The 20,738-nt window shown below is 43.9% G+C and overlaps 1 protein-coding gene across 1 annotated transcript; it reads right to left on the minus strand.

The window, feature by feature from the left end:
- Window positions 1–2,825: 2,825 nt before the first annotated feature.
- LOC123395743 (disease resistance protein RGA5-like) lies at window positions 2,826–6,442 on the minus strand. Its single transcript, XM_045090773.1, has 3 exons — window positions 5,479–6,442; window positions 3,270–5,024; window positions 2,826–3,090 (listed from the first exon to the last, which is right to left on the minus strand). The coding sequence occupies exons 1-2, from the start codon at window positions 6,282–6,284 to the stop codon at window positions 3,296–3,298; spliced, it is 2,535 nt and encodes an 844-aa protein (XP_044946708.1). The 5' UTR covers window positions 6,285–6,442; the 3' UTR covers window positions 2,826–3,090; window positions 3,270–3,295.
- Between the last annotated feature and the right edge of the window lie 14,296 nt (window positions 6,443–20,738).

The following is a 20,738-nucleotide window of genomic DNA, read 5'->3' on the forward strand; positions in this document are numbered from 1 at the left end:
CATTTCTTCAAGAAGTTCATACCTGTGGACGTCGTCGGGGCCAATAGTGGGCGAGTTGGTCACCTGCCATTGCGCCGCTAGGCGAGCAGGCCATCACTCGAGTTGGTTGCACAGATGCCTTGCTTGGTGGGAGTAGTTCTGTAGCAGGGATGAACGGACCATGGAGGGGAGAGGCGTTGCGGGGCGCGCGGAGATCTCGTTATCTGATGGCTGAGGAGGCGGATGCTGTTTTAGTTCGTTGCAGTCGGATGCGGCCTAGCACGCCCCGGGGAAGAAAGATGAAGAAGACAACTAAGACATGTGTCCCACCTGTCATAAAAGTTAACATAATGGTTAAATAAAAATAGTTGATTACTGTGCCACGTCAGCGCTGACGAGTGGGTCCAACATATCATAAACGGGGTTAAGAACATCTAACCGGACACTTTTCTAGCATGATATGCTAAATATTAGTCCGAAAATGATATTTCTGGACATTTGTTCTCAAAGTGGTACGTTTCTGTTATGGTTGGTCGTATTATGGTAGTTTTTAGCTAAATACTTAGAGCATCTCTAATAGATGGTTCAAAATTTAGCGGTCTAAAATCGAAGATGTAAAATTTGGACCGCCAAAAAGTACGTTTTGGAGCTTTGAAAAAAGGCCAACTCCAACAGATGGTTCAAATTCTCATGGTCCAAAAGACCAACTCCAATAGATGGTCCAAATTCATGGTCCAAACCCGGCCAGCAGCCGCGCGTGTGCTGTTCAGCCGCTGTCCAGCCACTGTACAGCCGCACATATTGCATAAAAACATGTTTTGAAACAACATAAAAAAATTCATGTCCACAATATCAAATTATTACATAGTTTTTCAGATCCAGGAGATAAAATGCAACACAAATACAACATAGTTTCCTCCGGACGGTTGGATTGGCTGCTGCTGACGGCTGCGGACGGATGGCGGCGGTGATAAGAAAAGAGCTTCGAGGCCGGCCAAGAGGAGCTCGGCGGGCGGCGAACAGTACTTCGGCAGCCGGGCGGAGGGCTTCGTGCGACGGTCGTGCGGCCGGCACAACGGCCGTGAACACGCTCACGACCGACGGGGACGAGGTCGGCGGCAGCCTTAGACCCGACGGAGGCCTACCGCGGCAGCCGGACCGCCGGAGGCGCCTAATCCCACGCCAGCTGCCTCCCGATTCGGCGGCGTCCGGGCGGCTGCGAGCCGGCTACCGGCGAGGGAGGCGACGGCGGCGGAGGGCGGCGGCAGGGATTTGGGGTGGTGGCGGCGCCGACGGCGTGGTTTTCGGCGGTCGCGGCGGCGGATTCCGGCCGACTGGTCTTCGGGCGGGCGGACGGGCGCGGGCGGGAACGGAAAGGAAGTGGCGGTTGGGCGTTCGCGGGCGGCGGCTGGTTTTGGACCAGATGCACCTCGTGATGTAAATTTGTATCGCGAGGTGTTGGATTTTACATCACCAGGAGGCCGCGGTCCAATTTTTTTACATATGGACCATGTGTTGAAGCACCGTTTTTTGCCCCAGACGGTTCAAAAGTTAGTTATTTTTACATTTGGATCATCTATTGAAGATGTTCTTAGGATTTCAAGGTTAACCTTTCAGAAAAGATTTCAAGGCCATCCCTCTCTGGAAAAGAGAAAGAGAAGATTTCAAGGTGCGTTTCAAGTCCTCTTCGCTTCTGCATTTTCCAGGTACGTTTTAAGTGATAAAATTCTTGTCCCGCTGATAGCAAGCAAACAAATTAATTCTTTCCAACTCTTGATTTGGCTCGAGCGGGAAGAGGCATCACATTGAAGAGAAAACCCGCCTTGGGGTGGATCCACCACGTGACCTGCTCATCAGACGAGAGAAATTCTGTCGTCGTCGTTCTCTTTATGCAGTGGCCTGTTTCTCAAGTCTGAAGAAGAGAAGCAGGAGTTGAAGAGAAAACCCGCGTTGAAACATCCGACTTGTATTATTTTTATTGCGATTTCTGAAGTGCTTGTTTATCACCCTTGCTCTTTCATATATGGAAATAAAAACAAGCAGAACCTCCTTTTCTTTGAGTTGCAGTTGAGTAGCTAGCACCATTGCATTGACAAAGTGCTTCTATTTGTCATTCCAACCAACACGGTGATGACTAGTAGAAAAGGGAGAAGAAAAAGGAGGAACCATTGAACCGGTTTGATTAAAAAAACAAACAACATGCAGCCAATGAGTTAAACTTGAGACTAATAAAACTATGTTTTCGCTTTATAACTGAGAATCATTCATCAAGATTTGGTTTAGAGAAATTCCACACCAAATTAACACGGGTTTTCTCGAACGGAAAGACGGTGCAGGCGGACGCGACCTCTCGGCTTCGGCGTCGCTACTTCAATACGGGGGCCATGTCCCAGAATCACAAGGTCGTGCATTCACCACCAACTACCAACATTATAAATAGGAAATATTATATAAAACAATAAGTAACGTACCAATATTTAATAATAAATAGTGTGAATATACATGTGAATTCATGTTAATACATATGAATTTACACTTAAACCAAAAAAACAACGAAGCTTACGTATTTTAAACATTCCAACAACTTATAGCCACACGGCGAGCCAATAAGTAGCCAAACAACAGTTTTCCCTAGATGACTTCTCTCATCACAACAGTTTTGACAGTATAGCTAATTCAAATAAATATGATCTTACAGAAATGCTATTCCAAGTAGCAGACACGACATTTCAAGATACAAGATGGAATACGAACGATCCATTATTTATGTTTATTAAATGTAAATGAAAGTTTAAACGCAAGAGGTGTGCTTCGGTAACCTCCACCCTCCCCCCCCCCCCCCCCCCCCCACACACACACAAAACATACAAAGGAGAACGTATACTCACCTTGTATTGTACACTACAGGCTACTGTACATATGCAATACGAGGTGGGTATACGTATGGTTGTCTGTAGTATACAATAGTGTACAATATGAGGTGGATATATGTTTCTCCTTTTACATTTGATTGGGGGATGTACCAAAGCAAAAGTGTAAACGCAATGGTACCAACTGGAGGATGTAGCACGAACTTTGGTTTCGCTGGCTCCTCTCATCTTTTATCAACACCTACAAGTGTATGAAAACAGCTTAGCACGTTAAAAATATATAAATCTATTATGCAACATGATAGAGGAAAAAAGAAGAAGGATTACATTCCAAAAAAATAAGAAAACATTTTTTTGTGACAAAGAAGACATCAGTTAATAAGTGTTAATTTATTAGCAGGAAAATGAAGAAAATGATACCTGAAAAGTAGCCAAAAATCCCAGAGCTAATCCACAAACCAAACCAAGGTGGGACGGTTAGGATGTTCCTCCATCGCTTTCTCCACAACAGCCTGCGGCACAGATACTTCATCATCATCCACACTAAGGCGAAGATGGCGCAACCTGGGCAAGCTTCTGAGTATCTCCACGTCTCTCGCATTGATCACTTTCATTGTGATGCATAGTTTTTCAAGGTTGACGAGTGAGGCCACCCATGTCGGAACCTCCGACACGTAGTCCCCCGCGATGATAAGCTCACGAAGGCCGCACTGTGGATCGGGAAACCATGAACGCTTGAAATACTCATCCGCTGCTTCCTTTACATAGATGTGCAGAGACTGAAGGCCTGCTTTGCCGAGCTCACAAATGGAAGAGAGAAACTCCTCCTCATCCTCCTCGATCTCCTCCTCCTCTTTTTCGAAATTAACATCACAATTACCCATATCATACATGTTCCATATTATGCCCAGCTTCCTCAGTTTTTTGAGTTGGCCAAGCCTCTTTAGAAATTCCGTTGACTGAGTATAAATATTAAGACCTTCCAACACTCGCAATTCCTCAATGGCTGCAATTTCATCCCGTACTGTTTCATAACCATCGACTTGTAGAGTTACATAACAGTCCAACCGTTCTTGGATGATCATAGGGATTTCCATTAGTTTGCTGTATCCTTTCACGTCAATCTCCAAATGTTGCAGCCTTGCCACCTGCTCTGGAAGCTTCTTGACGGCATTCGCATGTTTGAACCTCAGGTACTTGAGGTGCAACAAATTTCCAATACCTGCAAGGTGATCATCTTCTAACTGTGAACAATCCTCAAAGTCCAGAACACGCAAGAGTGGAAACTCTGCCAAAGATGGGATCTTCATATTATGACCAAACACATGGAGTGATCGAGCACTAGATACATCAAGACCCGATGGAATCTTGCCATCATTCTGTAAAGACACTCGACGGATCTTGGCCTTGGTATCAGGATTTATAACATCATGTACACCTACTATAGTAACAAAGTTCTCTTCAACAGCCTTAGATACAATGAAATCATGAACAGTTTCACGAACACGGCAACTCTTCACCTCGTCCCCAAATGTCTCGTCCATCTTTGCAGCCTGGATCAAGCTCCTATTGATGAGCTCATTGAAACTCATCTCCCCCGACTCATATACTGTATAACCGACTCTTTTCTTAATGAATCCCTCGCCAATCCACCGCCTTATGAGATTATCCTTCTCAATAATGTGTCTCTCTGGAAATATGCTCAGGTACAATAGACATGTTTTAAGATGAGGAGGAAGATCCAAGTAACTAAGGGATATTATGTTTACCATGTCTTCGACGCTAGAGTTTTTTAGTGCCCGACCAATTGAATCCTTTACTTGCTCCCATATTCCATTTTCACTTGCCTTATGAGCCAACACACCAGATATAGCTATGATTGCCGAAGGTAAGCCGGCACATTTATCCAAGATCTGACCAGAAATCCCTTGAAGGTATGATGGACATTTTTCTTCAGAGTTGAATAGTCTTGCGTAGAATAATTGCTTCGAATGCACCATACTAAGAGGCCTTATATTGTATACATGTCCTTTGAAAGTTGAGCAACATGATTGAGCCACGGCATGTATGCGGGTAGTGATAATTATTTTACTACCAGAAATGGTTGTGGCAAATGCACACTCAATAAACTTCCATATTTCCACATCCCGTATATCATCAAGTACAATAAAGTACCTGCAAAAATATATAAATAAAAGTTGTGGTTACTGAGAAAAAAGATGCAGTAGAGGAGTTCGAATGTCCATAAAAATATATTTGTTCGGTCACACGAAGAGGGGAGTTTCGGCAGAACTTGGACGAAGGGAAGGGGTGTAAAGATGTTGGACGAAGGGAAGAGCAAAACGCTGTGTGGTGAAATAGGTAACCCTGGGGCTTTTTTAGATAAGTGGAGATTTCAGCTCATAAACACTATAAATAAAATCTATAATTCCGCATAGTATTATTTCAGAGTTTTGATTTGAATTTAGGATAATGTACAATTATTGTTATCAAAATTTTGGCTTATACATGAAAAATATCAAAACCGTACGCCTACACCTAGATATATACTTGAACGCATACTATATGTACTAGCGAATAGTGCTCCAAAAATATATATGAAAAGATAGTTCAAGTTTTAAAGCCATACTGTCTGTCTTCGAGGAAGTCTGAAATCATGGTGACAAGTTGTGGTAAATCCTCGTCAGGAGAAGGAGAATACCAACGGTTGAGTTGCTTGTAAATGGCGCGGATAACCTGGACCTTGTCTGGACTCCGTGGCACGGAACAGAACGCATCATGACAATTGAATTGGCTTTGCTTGAGGTCTTGGTACACTTGTTTTGCGAGAGTGGTCTTGCCCATTCCTCCGGACCCAACAATGGCCACCAAGCTTGGGTTTGGTTGCTGCTGCGTTGACTCTGAATCAGAACCGGCGAGTAGTAGTTGGATGAGCTCTTCCTTGGGCCCATCAACGCCGACGAGCTTGGACGACGCGCCGCCGAGAGCTCTGCGGTCGACCTTGGCCCTCTTGTGGTGGCTGTGCCTCTCGGCGACCTGGACGACCTGTTGCTTGAGATCATCGACGGCCGTGGCGATCATCTGGTGACGAGCCTTGGTCCGGCCAAGCATGGCCTGCATCTTGTCCAACAGTCCGGCCAGCTCAGCGGACTTGTCGGTGATGCTAGCCATGATGAAGCCGCCGAGGTTGTCGTCGATGTCGTAGGACAGCTCCCGGATCTCGTGCATGCAGGCCTTGTCCTGCGCGCTGGGAATGGGATCCGACGACGACGACTTGGTGAGGAGGAAGGCGTTCATGGCCGCGAGCTCGCGGGTGAGGAGCTCGACCTCGCCGCGCACCCCCTTGCACTCGTCGTCGCCGAGGAGAGCAGCCAGCTTTGCCACGGCGGGCTGCAGCGCCCCCGTCGCTGCGCTCACCAGACCCTCCTCCTCCATTGTTGCTCAGCTCAGTAGTCGGATCTGGATCCGTCTCTCTTTTTTCTATGTGGGAATTGTGGGTGATGGTAATGGTACATGCTCTGCTGCGCCCACCAGACCACCTCGTCGGAGGAGCGTGCACGTCGTCCACCTCGTCGCACGCTGGACGATCGATGAACGTGGCGTAAAATAAAACGATCACCTGCTAGACTAATTAATCCATGTGTATACCAATCTATACCTAACAATAAAGCGGCTATTGCTTCCGTCGGAAAACCCATCACAACATTTTTATAAAAAAACCCGTATAATTTTTGTTATTCAACCCGCGCTTCATCATTTATCTGCAACGCAAAAAAAAAAAAACGATTTGCAGCAAAAATTATACCCGTACGCATCGCCTCCTTCCGTCGACCCTGGGCCACCCTGTCCTGTGCCCAGGCGCCGCCACACCACTCGCCACCGCGGCCGACCTCAACCGCCACCGCTGCCGATCTCAACCCACCCGCCTCCGCGGCCGTACCTCTCCCCGCTCACTGCCCCCATTGCGGCGCTCGAGCGCATCGCGTCGACCCTGGTCCACCCTGGCCTGTGCCCAGGCCGCTGCCACACCACTCACCGCCGCAGCCGACCTCAACCACCACTGTTGTCGATCTCAACCCACCCGCCTCCGCGACTGTACCTATGCCCGCTTGCTGCCCCCGTTTCGGCGCTCGAGCATAGCTTCTGGATCAAATCAACACGTCAGCTACTGTGAGTGGGGATGATGCGTCTGCTCGATGCAGAACGGCGACGATGCGCGGATAAGGTGCGGCGGAGCGAAGTACTTGCAGGTCGAGGCGGGCCTCCATGGCTCACACGAAGAACTCCGAGGTTATGACGCGACAACGGCGACTCCTTATGGCCAGATAGAGGCGCCCAACCCTTGCTTCCCTCATCGTATCCCCTCATCCGGTAGGAACTCATCATATGGTGAGATCCCCTCCCCATGCCTCCAATCGTGTGCCAAGCACCGGCAAGAAAAATTGTTTTATGGAGATTTGTTTGCTGATGAATGAATGTATTGAATGTAAGATATTATTGTTGTACAGATAGAGAATGGAACACCACCTTCAATTTGTCATTTGATCTCACATTCTCTATTCCATGAGTAAAATAAGAAAATAGTCCATTGATCAATTCACGTAGCCTCTTTGTTTTGCTTTGCTTGTCCCACTCAATTTCTCATCATGATGGAATTAACAATGGACGGGTTGATTTCTCAACAAAATAGGATAGGACTGACTACATTAGTTAGTTAGCTTATTATTTTAATAAATCAAAATGATTATAAAAAGATTAAAAACGTGTGGTATTTTTTTCTTCCGTTGCAACGCACGGGCCCTTTTGCTAGTCCAGTTAAACTAATTAATTCATGTGTGATCTGCATGTCAATTAAACTAATCCATGTGTAATATGCATGTTATCAGTTTTAAAAGATACGGGTTCCAGTCTACACTTCTTCCATTAGTAACAATATCAGTCTAAAGATAAAAATATTATCTGCCACCGAAGCAAAGCCAGCTCTCCTTTTTGTGTTTCTGAGATAATGGAGGAGCACCTCCCGGCCTCATGTGTTGCCGGTTCTCGTCGGAGGAGCGTGCACGTCGTCCACCTCGTCGCACGCTGGACGATCGATGAACGTGGCTTAAAATAAAACGATCAGCTGCTAGACTAATTAATCCATGTGTATACCGATCCAGTTAAACTAATTAATTCATGTGTGATCTGCATGTCAATTAAACTAATCCATGTGTAATTTGCATGTTATCAGTTAAAAGGATACGGGTTCCATTCTACACTTCTCCCATTAGTAACATTATCAGCCTAAAGACAAAAATATTATCTGCCACCGAAGCAAAGCCAGCTCTCATTTTTGTGTTTCTTAGATAATGGAGGAGCACCTCCCGGCCTCATGTGTTGCCGGTTCTGCTGTCATTTCAGGTTAGGATCCGGGTTTATGGAGGGCCGCATCTTAGAGCAACTTTATCAAACCCTTTACATCGTTCTGACCCATAAAATGACCGTCAGTTTACGATTTTATGCGGAAACAATATCCAAACAGATCCATAAACATGTTCGATCCTTGAAATTATATAAGGGGGGCGGTAGATTGTCCCTTCCGACCCACGAATACACAGTTCCCCCTCCCCTGTCGGTGCCCTATATCTTGAGGAAGTGGTTGACGGGAGGCATTTCATCCCGTGCGTGTTCCCCTCCCCATCCCGCAGCCATCCGGGACAGTTGCCGTCTTTGATTTTGGCCATATCCGCCGACGGAATCACGCTGTCGGTCCGCTCCAGACCCTGCTCCGACCTTCGATGAGTCCTTTTGCGCCCCCCTTCTAGTTCGACATAGCAACAGATTTGAAGATGAATTTCTATTCATGTGAGCTCGGGTTCCATTTGTAGATGGATTTGAGCCCTTGCGATTTGCTTGATGATTCGTCCTCGTCCGACGACTCAGACATAGAGTCGCTGCTCAAGAGCCATCAGCAGCATATGGTGGTGGTGGTGCTCGTTGTGAAGGAGCATGAGGACATGAACCGAAAGAGACGGAGAGGTCCATTGGCCGTCTTTGCATCCCTCGCAACCGCCGTCAAGGTTTGCCATTGTTGGTGGTACTACTCGTTTTTGGGACAAGCAAACCCTGAAAAACATCATGACATGTTGTGCGATTCTTCACAACATGATCATCGAATATGAGAGGGACATAAACTTGGAGTTCTTCTATGACAATGTCGGTAGCCGTGTGAAGCCAGCTAGAGACCCAAACCGTATACAAGCATTCCTTCAGACATATCGAGAGATTGAAGACGCAAACACTCACTATCAGCTTCAGGAAGATCTCATTGAGCAGCATTGGCAAAGGCATGGGCAAGAAAACCTGCCATTTTTCCATTCATTTCATTTAATTCATGTGTGATTTGTATCACTGTTGTATTCGGGACAATTCTTGTATTGAATTATTACTTTAATTCAATATTTTTAATAATTATTGTAATTTAATGATTGTTATATTATAATATTAATATTTTATCTTATGCTTAATTTATAATTTTGTGTAATATGTGACATATGAGTCAAATTCAGAAAATACCACACATTTTGCAGGCTCGCGCGGGTTGCGGCCGGATAGACCCCGCATCACAAAGCTGTAAAACAGAATATTCGATGCGGGGTCTCTTTGACCACAGCCCACGCCATCCCATGAAACGCGTTTTGCCCGAACTGTTAACGTGCAATAAGGGTCCGCGATATAAATGATATGTTAGAGTTGCTCTTAGTGAGACATGAACACGGATTTTACTATCCTTTGAAGACAAAGCAACAAGTAGGATTAGAATTGTTACATGCATCGCAAGCGGCCAATTTTGGGTAAATCAAACTGGGTTAAATATAATAACATAATAGAATTGAAATTCTCATTCATGTTGCATGTTGATGCTTGGCTACATTTGGAGGTGAGCCTTTTTTATGTATATTGCATGTTGAGGTGACATGCTTGCTTCGTGAGAGAAATATATTGCTATGGCCTAGCTATTTAGATATAGAAAATTAATCACAGCTTAAGGATTAAGATAAGATACAATACGATCACAAGAAATCAATCACTCGGATCATGTGTGATCCTTGTACAGTTGGCTGTAACCATTGACTTGATCATATGGTGAATAACAAGAGATATGCTAAGAAAAGTGTATGCTAACAAGTCAACCGTTTTGATTGATTAGGGCATCTTTAAAGCGGACCCTTAAACTGTTCGAACGTGTTTATCGTTTCAGCATTGGTCTATAGGTCTCCCAAACAGTCCGAACGTACTTTTGTCGACGAACGTGGGACAACCTTGGTGGGGTGTTAGCGCGGGGGGGAGGGTGGTTATAGGAGTTCAGACATCAGTCACGTACGAATCCGACACCCCCCGTCCACCCAAGATCCCTCCAGGACCACACACCTTCATCATCCCCATGGCACGAGGCCCATAATTGCACAATGAAACATGCTTGCCCATAATTGCATTGGAAATGAAAGAACTGCTCGAAGGCTTTACAAAAGCAATATCAAGATCATGTTAAGAAACCTACCATCATTCTTGAAGAAGTTGCATTGCATGATCTTTGCATTTGATAAGCTTCCTTTGGTATGTCTTGGTCTCACAATAATATCAATGTACTGCAGCGATCATTACTGTTCGCAACGCTCACTGAAGGAAAAGGTCCTCCTTACGACTAGACTGTATGGGCATGAGTACAACATGAGCTACTATCTAGTTGACAATACCTATCATCCATGGACTATCTTTGTCAACACCATCTCTAACCCAGTAACACAAGAAACGACTAGAAAGGATGTTAAGAGGTCATTTGGAGTTCTTCACGCACGTTTGCAGTTGTCTGTTGACATGCTAAACAATGGGATCCGAAGACCGTGTGAGAGTTTATGACATATGTGATCATGCACACCATGATCATGAAGAATGAGGGGGAGGATGCTCCCGCATGTCTTGTGTTTGAGAACATGGGTGATCCTATTGAACTTTTTGACCAAAATCCGGCCGCATTCAAAGAGTTTCGGGATCCAAGAGAGGCAGCTCCGCTGTCCATGGCAACATTTGCTGGTGAGGTGGAGGGGGCGCTGGCGGCGGAGTTGGGGGAGAGGAGGTTGTCGGCGGTGGTGGCGGCAGAGTTGGTTGCGGGGATCGTGGGGAGAGGAGAAAGAGACACAAAAGCGAGGAAGTTTGGTGGGCTTCAAGGGTTTGGATTGGGTTTGTCTGGTGGGTGGGGTGGGGATGCCATTGTTTTCAATTTGGTTTGAACCCCCAAACTTTCGATTCTCGCTAAGTGCGCGCAGCGTCCAACCAAGCGGCAAACTTTTCGGGACTGAGATGTACGCCAAAATTTTTGGCATCAAAGAGGGATCGGCTCAGCGTTGAATTTTCAATGAGTCAGGGACTACGCAGTTGGTTTGTGATTGGTCGAGGTGATCATCCCGCGGATCAGTCACCTCTCAAACCAATCGAAGCCATCCGTCCACATTCAACGATGGAGAATAGATTCGGCGCAGAGGGACGCGAGTGTTTTGTTGGAAATATGCCCTAGAGGCAATAATAAATTAGTTATTATTATATTTCCTTGTTCATAATAATCATTTATTATCCATGCTAGAATTGTATTGATTGGAAACTCAAATACATGTGTGGATACGTAGACAACACACTGTCCCCAGTGAGCCTCTAGTTGACTAGTTCGTTGATCAAAGATGGTCAAGGTTTCCTGGCCATAGGCAAGTGTTGTCACTTGATAACGGGATCACATCATTAGGAGAATCATGTGATGGACAAGACCCAAATTATAAACGTAGCATGTGATCGTGTCATTTTGTTGCTATTGTTTTCTACATGTCAAGTATTCATTCCTATGACCATGAGATCATGTAACTCACTGACACCGGAGGAATACCTTGTGTGTATCAAACGTCACAACATTACTTGGTGGCTATAAAGGTGCTCTATAGGTATCTCTGAAGGTGTCCGTTGAGTTAGCATGGATCAAGACTGGGATTTGTCACTCCGTGTGGCGGAGAGGTATCTCGGGGCCCACTCGGTAATACAACATCACATATAAGCCTTGCAAGCAATGTGACTCAAGTGTGAGTCACGGGATCTTGTATTACGGAAGGAATAAATAGACTTACCGGTAACGAGATTGAAATAGGTATAGGGATACCGACGATCAAATCTCGGGCAAGTAAAATACCGGAGGACAAAGGGAATGTTATACGTGATTATATGAATCCTTGGCACAGAGGTTCAACCGATAAGATCTTCGTAGAATATGTAGGATCCAATATGGACATCCACGTCCCGCTATTGGATATTGACCGAGAAGTGTCTTGGGTCATGTCTACATAGTTCTCGAACCCGCAGGGTCTGCCCACTTAAGATTCGATGATGTTTTAGTATAGCTGAGTTACATGTGTTGGTGACCGAAGGTTGTTCGGAGTCTCTGATGAGATCACAGACGTCACGAGGGTTTTCGGAATGGTCCACAAACGAAGATTGATATATAGGAAGTTGGTGTTTGGATTCCAGAAAGTTTTCGGGCATTGCCGGCAGTGTACCGGGGGTGACGAATGGGTTTTGGGGGCCCACTGGGTGGGCCCACCACGCCCCAAGGGGTCCATGTGGGTTTATTGGATGCACAATAAGGTATAATGGGATTACAAAGTCATCCAAGGAAAGCCCATGAGGAAAAAGTGGAAAATCCAAAAGAGGTGGGAAAATAAGGAAGGAGTCCTAATCCAAGTGGGATTGGAGAAGGACTCCTCTCTTCCCCAAGTCGGCCGACCCAAGGAGGCCTTCTTGGCCGGCGCCCTGAGGGCTCGCCCCACCTCTTGGCTCCTCCTATATATACTTGAGGTTTAGGCATGTTTGAGACACAACTTTGCCACGTGCAACTCAAACATATACCTCATAGTTCTACCTCTAGATCGGATTTATGCGGAGCTCGGGCGGAGCCCTGCAGGAGTAGATCATCACCACCACCGGCGTGCTGTCACTATGTCAGAGAACTCATCTACTTCTCCGTCCCTCTTGCTGGATCAAGAATGCCGAGATCGTCATCGAGCTGTAGGTGTGCTGAACGCGGAGGTGCCGTCCGTTCGGCACTAGATCGAAACGGATCGTGGGACGACGGTGATTTGAATCACGAAGCTGTACCACTACATCAACCGCGTTTCTTAACGCTTCCCGCTTCGTGATCTACAAGGGTATGTGGATCTAATCTCCTATCGTAGATGGACATCACCATGATAGGTCTTCATGTGCGTAGGAAATTTTTTGTTTCCCATGCAACGTTCCCCAACAGTGGCATCACGAGCTAGGTTCATGCGTAGATGTTATCTGGAGTAGTACACAAAAGGTTTTGTGGGCGTTGATGTTCGATTTGGTGCCATCCTTAGTCTTTTCTCGATTCGGCGGTATTGTTGGATTGAAGCGGCCCGGACCGACATTACTCGTACGCTTATGAGAGACTAGTTTTATCGACTGGCATGCAACTCGTTGGTTAAAGAGGACTGGCGAGTGTCGGTTTCTTCAACTTTAGTTGAATTGAATTTGACCGAGGCGGTCCTTGGAGAGAGGTTAAATAGCAATTTGCACATCTCCGTTGTGGTTTTTGCGTAAGTAAGATGTGATCATACTAGATACCCATAGCAGCCACGTAAAACATGCAACAACAAATTAGAGGACGTCTAACTTGTTGTTGCAGGGTATGCTTGTGTTATGATATGGCCAATGGTGTGATGTGATATATTGGATGTATGATATGATCATGTTGTAATAGTTAATATCGACTTGCACGTCGATGCTACGGCAACCGACAGGAGCCATAGGGTTGTCTTTAAACTAACGTTTGTGTTTGCAGATGCGTTTACTATATTGCTAGGTTGTAGCTTTAGTAGTAATAGCATAGATAGCACGACAACCTCGATGGCGACACGATGATGGAGATCATGGTGTGGCGCCGTTGACAAGAAAATCATGTCGGTGCTTTGGTGATGGAGATTAAGAAGCACAAGATCATGGCCATATCATGTCACTTATGAATTGCATGTGATGTTAATCCTTTTATGCATCTTATCTTGCTTAGAACGATGGTAGCATTATAAGGTGACCCCTCACTAAAATTTCAAGATAAAATTGTGTTCTCCCCGACTGTGCACCGTTGCGATAGTTCGTCATTTCGAGACACCACGTGATGATCGGGTGTGATAGACTCAACGTTCACATACAACGGGTGCAAAACAGTTGCACATGCAGAACACTCAGGTTAAACTTGATGAGCCTAGCATGTGCAGACATGGCCTCGGAACACAAGAGACCGAAAGGTCGAGCATGAATCGTATAGTTGATATGGTTAGCATAGAGATGTTTACCACTGAAACTATACTCAACTCACGTGATGATCGGACTTGAGTTAGTGGATTTGGATCATCCACCACTCAAATGACTAGAGGGATGTATTTTTTGAGTGGGATTTCTTAAGTCATATGATTAATTCAACTCATTATCATGAACATAGTCAAAAGGTCTTTACGAATTATGATGTAGCTTGCGTTATAGCTCTACTATTATTTATGTTCCTAGATAAAATTTAGTTGAAAGATTATAGTAGCAACTTTGCGGACTGAGTTCGTAAAAGTGAGGATTGTCCTCATTGCTGCGCAGAAGGCTTATGTCCTCGAGCATCATGTGTGGATGTTGCGAACATCTGACATACACGTTTTTTATGACTACCTGATAGTTCAGTGTGTAATACTTAATGACTTAGAAGCAAGGTGCAAAAGACGTTGTGAAACGTCACAGAACATAAGAGATGTTCTAAGAGACGAAATTGAGATTTCATGCTCATGCCCTTGTTGAGGGGTATGAGACCTCCAACAAGATTCTTTGTCTACAGAGTAAAGGAGAAAATCTCAATCGTTGAGCATATGCTCAGATTGTCTGAATACAACAATCACTTGAATCAAGTGGGAGTTAATCTTCCAGATGAGATAGTGATGGTTCTCCAAAGTCACTGCCACCAAGCTGCTAGAGCTTCGTGATGAACTATAACATATCAAGGATAGATATGATGATCCTTGAGTGATTCGCAATGTTTGACAGTGCGAAAGTAGAAATCGAGAAGGAGCATCAATTGTTGATGGTTAGTAAAACCACTAGTTTCAAGAAGGGCAAGGGCTAGAGGGGATACTTTATGAAACGGCAAACCAGTTGCTGCTCTAGTGAAGAAACCCAGGGTTGAACCCAAACCCGAGACTAAGTGTTTATGTTATGAGGAAAACGGACAGTGAGGTGGAACTACCCTAGATACTTGGTAGATGAGAAGGCTGGCAAAGTCGATGGAAGTATATTTGATATACATGATATTGATGTGTACTTTACTAGTACTCCTAGTAGCACGAGGGTATTAGATACCGGTTCAGTTGCTAAGTGATTAGTAACTCAAAATAAAAGCTACGGAATAAACGGAGTCTAGCTAAAGGAGAGGTGACGATACGTGTTGGAAGTGTTTCCAGGGTTGATGTGATCAAAACATCGCACGCTCCCTCTACCATCGGGATTGGAGTTAAATCTAAATAATTGTTATTTGGTGTTTGCGTTGAGCATGAACATGATTGGATCATTTTTATTGTAATACGATTATTCATTTAAAGAGAATAATGGTTATTCTATTTACTTGAATAATTACCTGCAATGGTTTATTGAATCTCGATCGTAGTGCTACACATGTTCATAATATTGATGCCAAAAGATACAAAGTAATAATGATAGTACCACTTACTTGTGGCACTTCCACTTGAGTCATGTTGGTGTAAAATGCATGAAGAAGCTCTGATGTCTACTATGCAACCTTCTTCTTGTAGACGTTGTTGGGCTCCAAGTGCAGAGGTTTGTAGGACAGTAGCATTTTTCCCTCAAGTGGGTGACCTAAGATTTATCAATCCGCGGGAGGCGTAGGATGAAGATGGTCTCTCTCAAGCAACCCTGCAACCAAATAACAAAGAGTCTCTTGTGTCCCCAACACACCCAATACAATGGTAAGTTGTATAGGTGCACTAGTTCGGAGAAGAGATGGTGATTCAATTGCAATATGGATGGTAGATATAGGTTTTTGTAATCTGAAATTACAAAAACAACAAGGTAACTAGTAGTAAAAGCGAGCACGAATGGTATTGCAATGCGTGGAAACAAGGCCTAGGGTTCATATTTTCACTAGTGAAGTTCTCTCAACAATGATAACATAATTGGATCATATAACTAGCCCTCAACATGAAACAAAGAGTCACTCCAAAGTCAAAAATAGCGGAGAACAAACGAAGAGATTATTGTCGGCTACGAAACCACCACAAAGTTATTCTTTCTGATCGATCTATTCAAGAGTCCGTAGTAAAATAGCACGAAACTATTCTTTCCGTTCAATCTTTCATAGAGTTCGTACTAGAATAACACCTTAAGATACATATCAACCAAGACCCTAATGTCACCTAGATACTCCATTGTCACCTCAAGTATCCGTGGGCATGATTATACGATATGCATCACATAATCTCAGAATCATCTATTCAACCAACACATAGAACTTCAAAGAGTGCCCCAAAGTTTCTAATGGAGAGTCAAAACGTGTGCCAACCCCTATGCATAGGTTCCCAATGTCACGAACCCGCAAGTTGATCACCAAAACATACATCGAGTACTCACATGAATCAAACGTGTGCCAACCCATATGCATAGGTTCCCAATGTCACAAACCCGCAAGTTGATCACCGCAGATAGACATGTGCAAGACATACATCAAGTGTTCTCAAAGACTCGATCTGATAAGATAACTTCAAAGGGGAAACTCAATTCATTACAAGAAGGGAGAGGGGGAAGAACAACCTAAGATCCAACTATAGTAGCAAAGCCCATGGTACATCGAGATCAAGACATCTCAAGAACACGAGAGAGAGAGATCAAACACATAGCTACCGGTACATACCCTCAGCCCCGAGGGAGAACTACTCTCTCCTCGTCATGGAGATCGCCGGGATGATGAAGATGGCCACCGGAGATGGATTCCCCCTCCGGCAGGGTGCCGGAACGGGCTCCAGATTGGTTTTTGGTGGCTACAGAGGCTTGAGGCGGTGGAACTCCCGATGTAGGTTTCTTTTTGGGGATTTCTGTATTTATATGAATTTTTGGCGGTGGAATTACGTCGGTTGGGCCCACGAGGAGGTCACAAGCCTGGTAGGTGCGGCCTAGGGGAGGGGGGGTCGCGCCTCCCGGGCTTGTGACTCCCTCGTGGCTCTTCTGGCCTTCTTCCAAACCTTCGCGGGTCTCTTTTGATAAAAAAACCATCACAAAGTTTTATTCCATTTGGACTCCGTCTGAAAAAGGGTCAAAAACACGAAAAAACAGAAACTGGCACTTGGCACTGAGTTAATAGGTTAGTCCCAAAAAAGATATAAAATAGCATATTCATGCATATGAAACGTCCAAAGTTGACAAGATAATAGCATGGAACCATAAAAAATTATAGATACGTTGGAGACGTATCAAGCATCCCCAAGCTTAACTCCTGCTCGTCCTCGAGTAGGGAAGTGATAAAGACTGAATTTTTGATGTGGAATGCTACCTAGCATAGTTGTCCTTTTTAACTTCTTTCGTGTGACATGAATGTTCAGATCCGTAAGATTCAAAACAATAGTTTACTATTGACATGGAAACAATAATACTTCAAGCAAACTAGCAAAGTAATCATGAACTTTTGAAATAACAAGGCCAAAGAAATTTATCCCTACAAAATCATATAGTCTGGCTATGCTCTATCATCCCCACACAACGAATTTAAATCATGCACAACCCCAGTATTGGCCAAGTAATTGTTTTCGCATTCTTACTTTCTCAAACCTTTTGTAACTACCACGCAATACATGAGCGTGAGCCATGGATATAGCACTATAAATGGAATAGAGTGTGCTGGTGGTTGTGAGACAAAAAGGGAGGAGATGGTCACATTGACTCGGCGTATCAAAGGGCTATGGAGATGCCCATTAATAGATATCAATGTGAATGAGTAGGGATTGCCATACAAAGGATGCACTAGAGCTATAAGTATGTGAAAGCTCAAAAGGAGAACTAGTGGGTGTGCATCCAACTTGCTTGCTCACGAAGACCTAGGGCAATTTTGAGGAAGCCCATCATTGGAATATACAAGCCAAGTTATATAATGAAGATTCCCACTAGCATATGGTGGTGACGAAACGAGAGGCTCTCAATCATGAAAAACATGGTGCTATTATGAAGCACAAGTGTGGAAAAAGATAGTAGCATTGTCCCTTCTCTCTTTTTCTCTCTCTTTTTTGGGGCTCTTGGGCCTCTTTTTGTTTTCCTCACATGGGACAATGCTCTAATAATGATGATCATCACACTTTTATTTACTCATAGCTCAAAGCTCAGAATGATGATGACTCTATAGGAAATGCCTCCGGCAGTGTACCGGAATGTGCAACGATCTAGCTTGGCGTATGACGTTGAAACATCTCGCTAGCTATCTTACGATCATGCAATGGCAATATGAGAGTGACGGCACAAGTCATGAGACAGAACGGTGGGAGTTGCATGGCAATATATCTCGGAAAGGCTATGAAAATGCCAAAATAGGTAGGTATGGTGGCTGTTTTGAGGAAGGTATATGGTGGGTTTGTGCACCAGCGAAAGTTGCGCGACACTAGAGAGGATAGCAATGGTGGAAGGTGAAAGTGCACCGGCAAAAGTTTCTATTAGTAATCGAAATAAAGTGCTAAACGCATACTCCTAGGGGAAGGGTTGGTAGGTGTTAACCATCGCGCGATCCCGACCACCACACAAAGGATGACACTCAATAAATGAAGTATGCTCCGACTTCCTAAGATAGCGGTTCACCATACGTGCATGCTACGGGAATTACTAAGTTCAACACAAGTATTTATAGATTCACAACACCCTACTAGCATAACTCTAATATTACCATATCCATATCTCAAAACCAATTGAGAGGAATCAAACTTCTCTTACTAATCAATGCACATGAATATGAAGGTTTTTATCCTCTTTGGATGCCTATCATATTAGGACTAGATTCATAACCTAAGCAAGGTACCATGCTGTTTAAGACTCTCAAAATGATCTAAGTGAAGCACGAGAGTTCAACTAGTTCTATAAAATAGAACCATTGCAATGCTCTACAAAGATATAAGTGAAGCACTAGAGCAAAAGACAAACTACTCCAAAAGATATAAGTGAAGCTCAATGAGTAGTTGAACAACTATTTGGCTATGTGAAGACTCTCCCATCTAAGAATTTCAGATCCTAAGTACCTTATTATAAAAAAATAAAATGACGCTCCAAGCAAAACACATATCATGTGGTGAATAAAAATATACCTCCAAGTAATGTTACCGATGGATTGAAGACGAAAGAGGGGATGCCTTCCCGGGGCATCCCCAAGCTTAGGCTTTTTGGTGTCCTTGAATTTGGCTTGGGATGCCTTGGGCATCCCCAAGCTTGATCTCTTTCCACTCCTTATCTCTTTGTCCATTAGAACATCACCCAAAACTTGAAAACTTCACAACATAAAACTTAAACAGAAACTCGTGATAACATTAGCACAAGAAAAAAACTACCACCTCTTCAGGTACTGTAGAAATCTTGATTTTTATTTATATTGGTCTTAGATTACTGTATTCTCACTTTTCCATGGATATTACCCCCCGATACTATCCATAGTTTCATCAAAACAAGCAACCAACTCAACAAAAACAGAATCTGTAAAAAAAACATACCAGTCTGTAGCAATCTGTATACTTCGTAAACTTCTGTTACCTCAAAATTTCTGAAAAATTACGACTGCCTGGGAAAAAGGCATATCAACCAGCATAAAAAAGAATCAACTCAAAATCTCTTTCTGCATAAAAATGAAAAATAATATCGTGAGCAAAAAGTTTCTGTCTTTTTCGAGCAAGATCAAACAACCATCACCAAGACTAGTCATAAAGATTTTGCTTGGCTCAAACACAAAAAGAAACACAAAAGACACAATCAGAACAGAATTATGATGGTGTGGACGCAACAAAACAGAAAAGAACAAGATAAATTCATTGGGTTGCCTCCCAACAAGCGCTATTGTTTAACGCCCTTAGCTAGGCATGATGATTTCAATGATGCTCACATAAAAGATAAGGATTGAAGCAAAACGAGAGCATCATGGAGCATATGGCTAGCACATTTAAGTCTAACCCACTTCCTATGCATAGCTATTTTGTGAACAAACAACTTGTTGGAGCAAGAATCAACTAGCATAGGAAGGCAAAACAAGCATAGCTTCAAAAATTTCAACACATGGAGAGGAACCTTGATACTATTGCAATAAGTAGAAGCATATGATCCTCTCTCATAGTAATTTTTAGTAGCATCATGAATGAATTCAACAATATAACCATCACCTAAGGCTTTCTTTTCATGATCTACAAGCATAGGAATTTTACTACTCTCCACATAAGGAAATCTATTCTCAAGAATAGTAGTGGGAGTATCGTAAAAGACTTGAGCACTACATATTGTGTCCACAATGAAAAAGCAAGGTTTAGCAAAGGGTTTCTCGAGAGTATGACAAGTTTTATCACCCCTCTTCTTTATAGCGTAAGTATCCTCACAATAATCATCATAGATAGGGGGCATGATTTCATCAAAATGATTTTGATCATTCAAAGTGGAAGAACTAAAAAGATCATCTTCATCAAATATAGCATCCCCAAGCTTGTGGCTTTGCATATCGTTAGCATCATGGGTATTCAAAGAATTCATGCTAACAACATTGCAATCATGCTCATCATTCACATATTCTACGCCAAG

The sequence above is a fragment of the Hordeum vulgare genome, chromosome 5H, assembly GCF_904849725.1.
Source record: "Hordeum vulgare subsp. vulgare chromosome 5H, MorexV3_pseudomolecules_assembly, whole genome shotgun sequence".
Lineage (NCBI taxonomy): Eukaryota > Viridiplantae > Streptophyta > Magnoliopsida > Poales > Poaceae > Hordeum > Hordeum vulgare.

Bases quoted from the DNA above. Each gene is read 5' to 3' on its own strand.
- LOC123395743 (XM_045090773.1), bottom strand. From the start codon at position 6,284: ATGGAGGAGGAGGGTCTGGTGAGCGCAGCGACGGGGGCGCTGCAGCCC. The intron at 5,025-5,478 runs GTATGGCTTTAA...ATATTTTTGCAG, and splicing joins GACTTCCTCGAAGACAGACA to GTACTTTATTGTACTTGATG.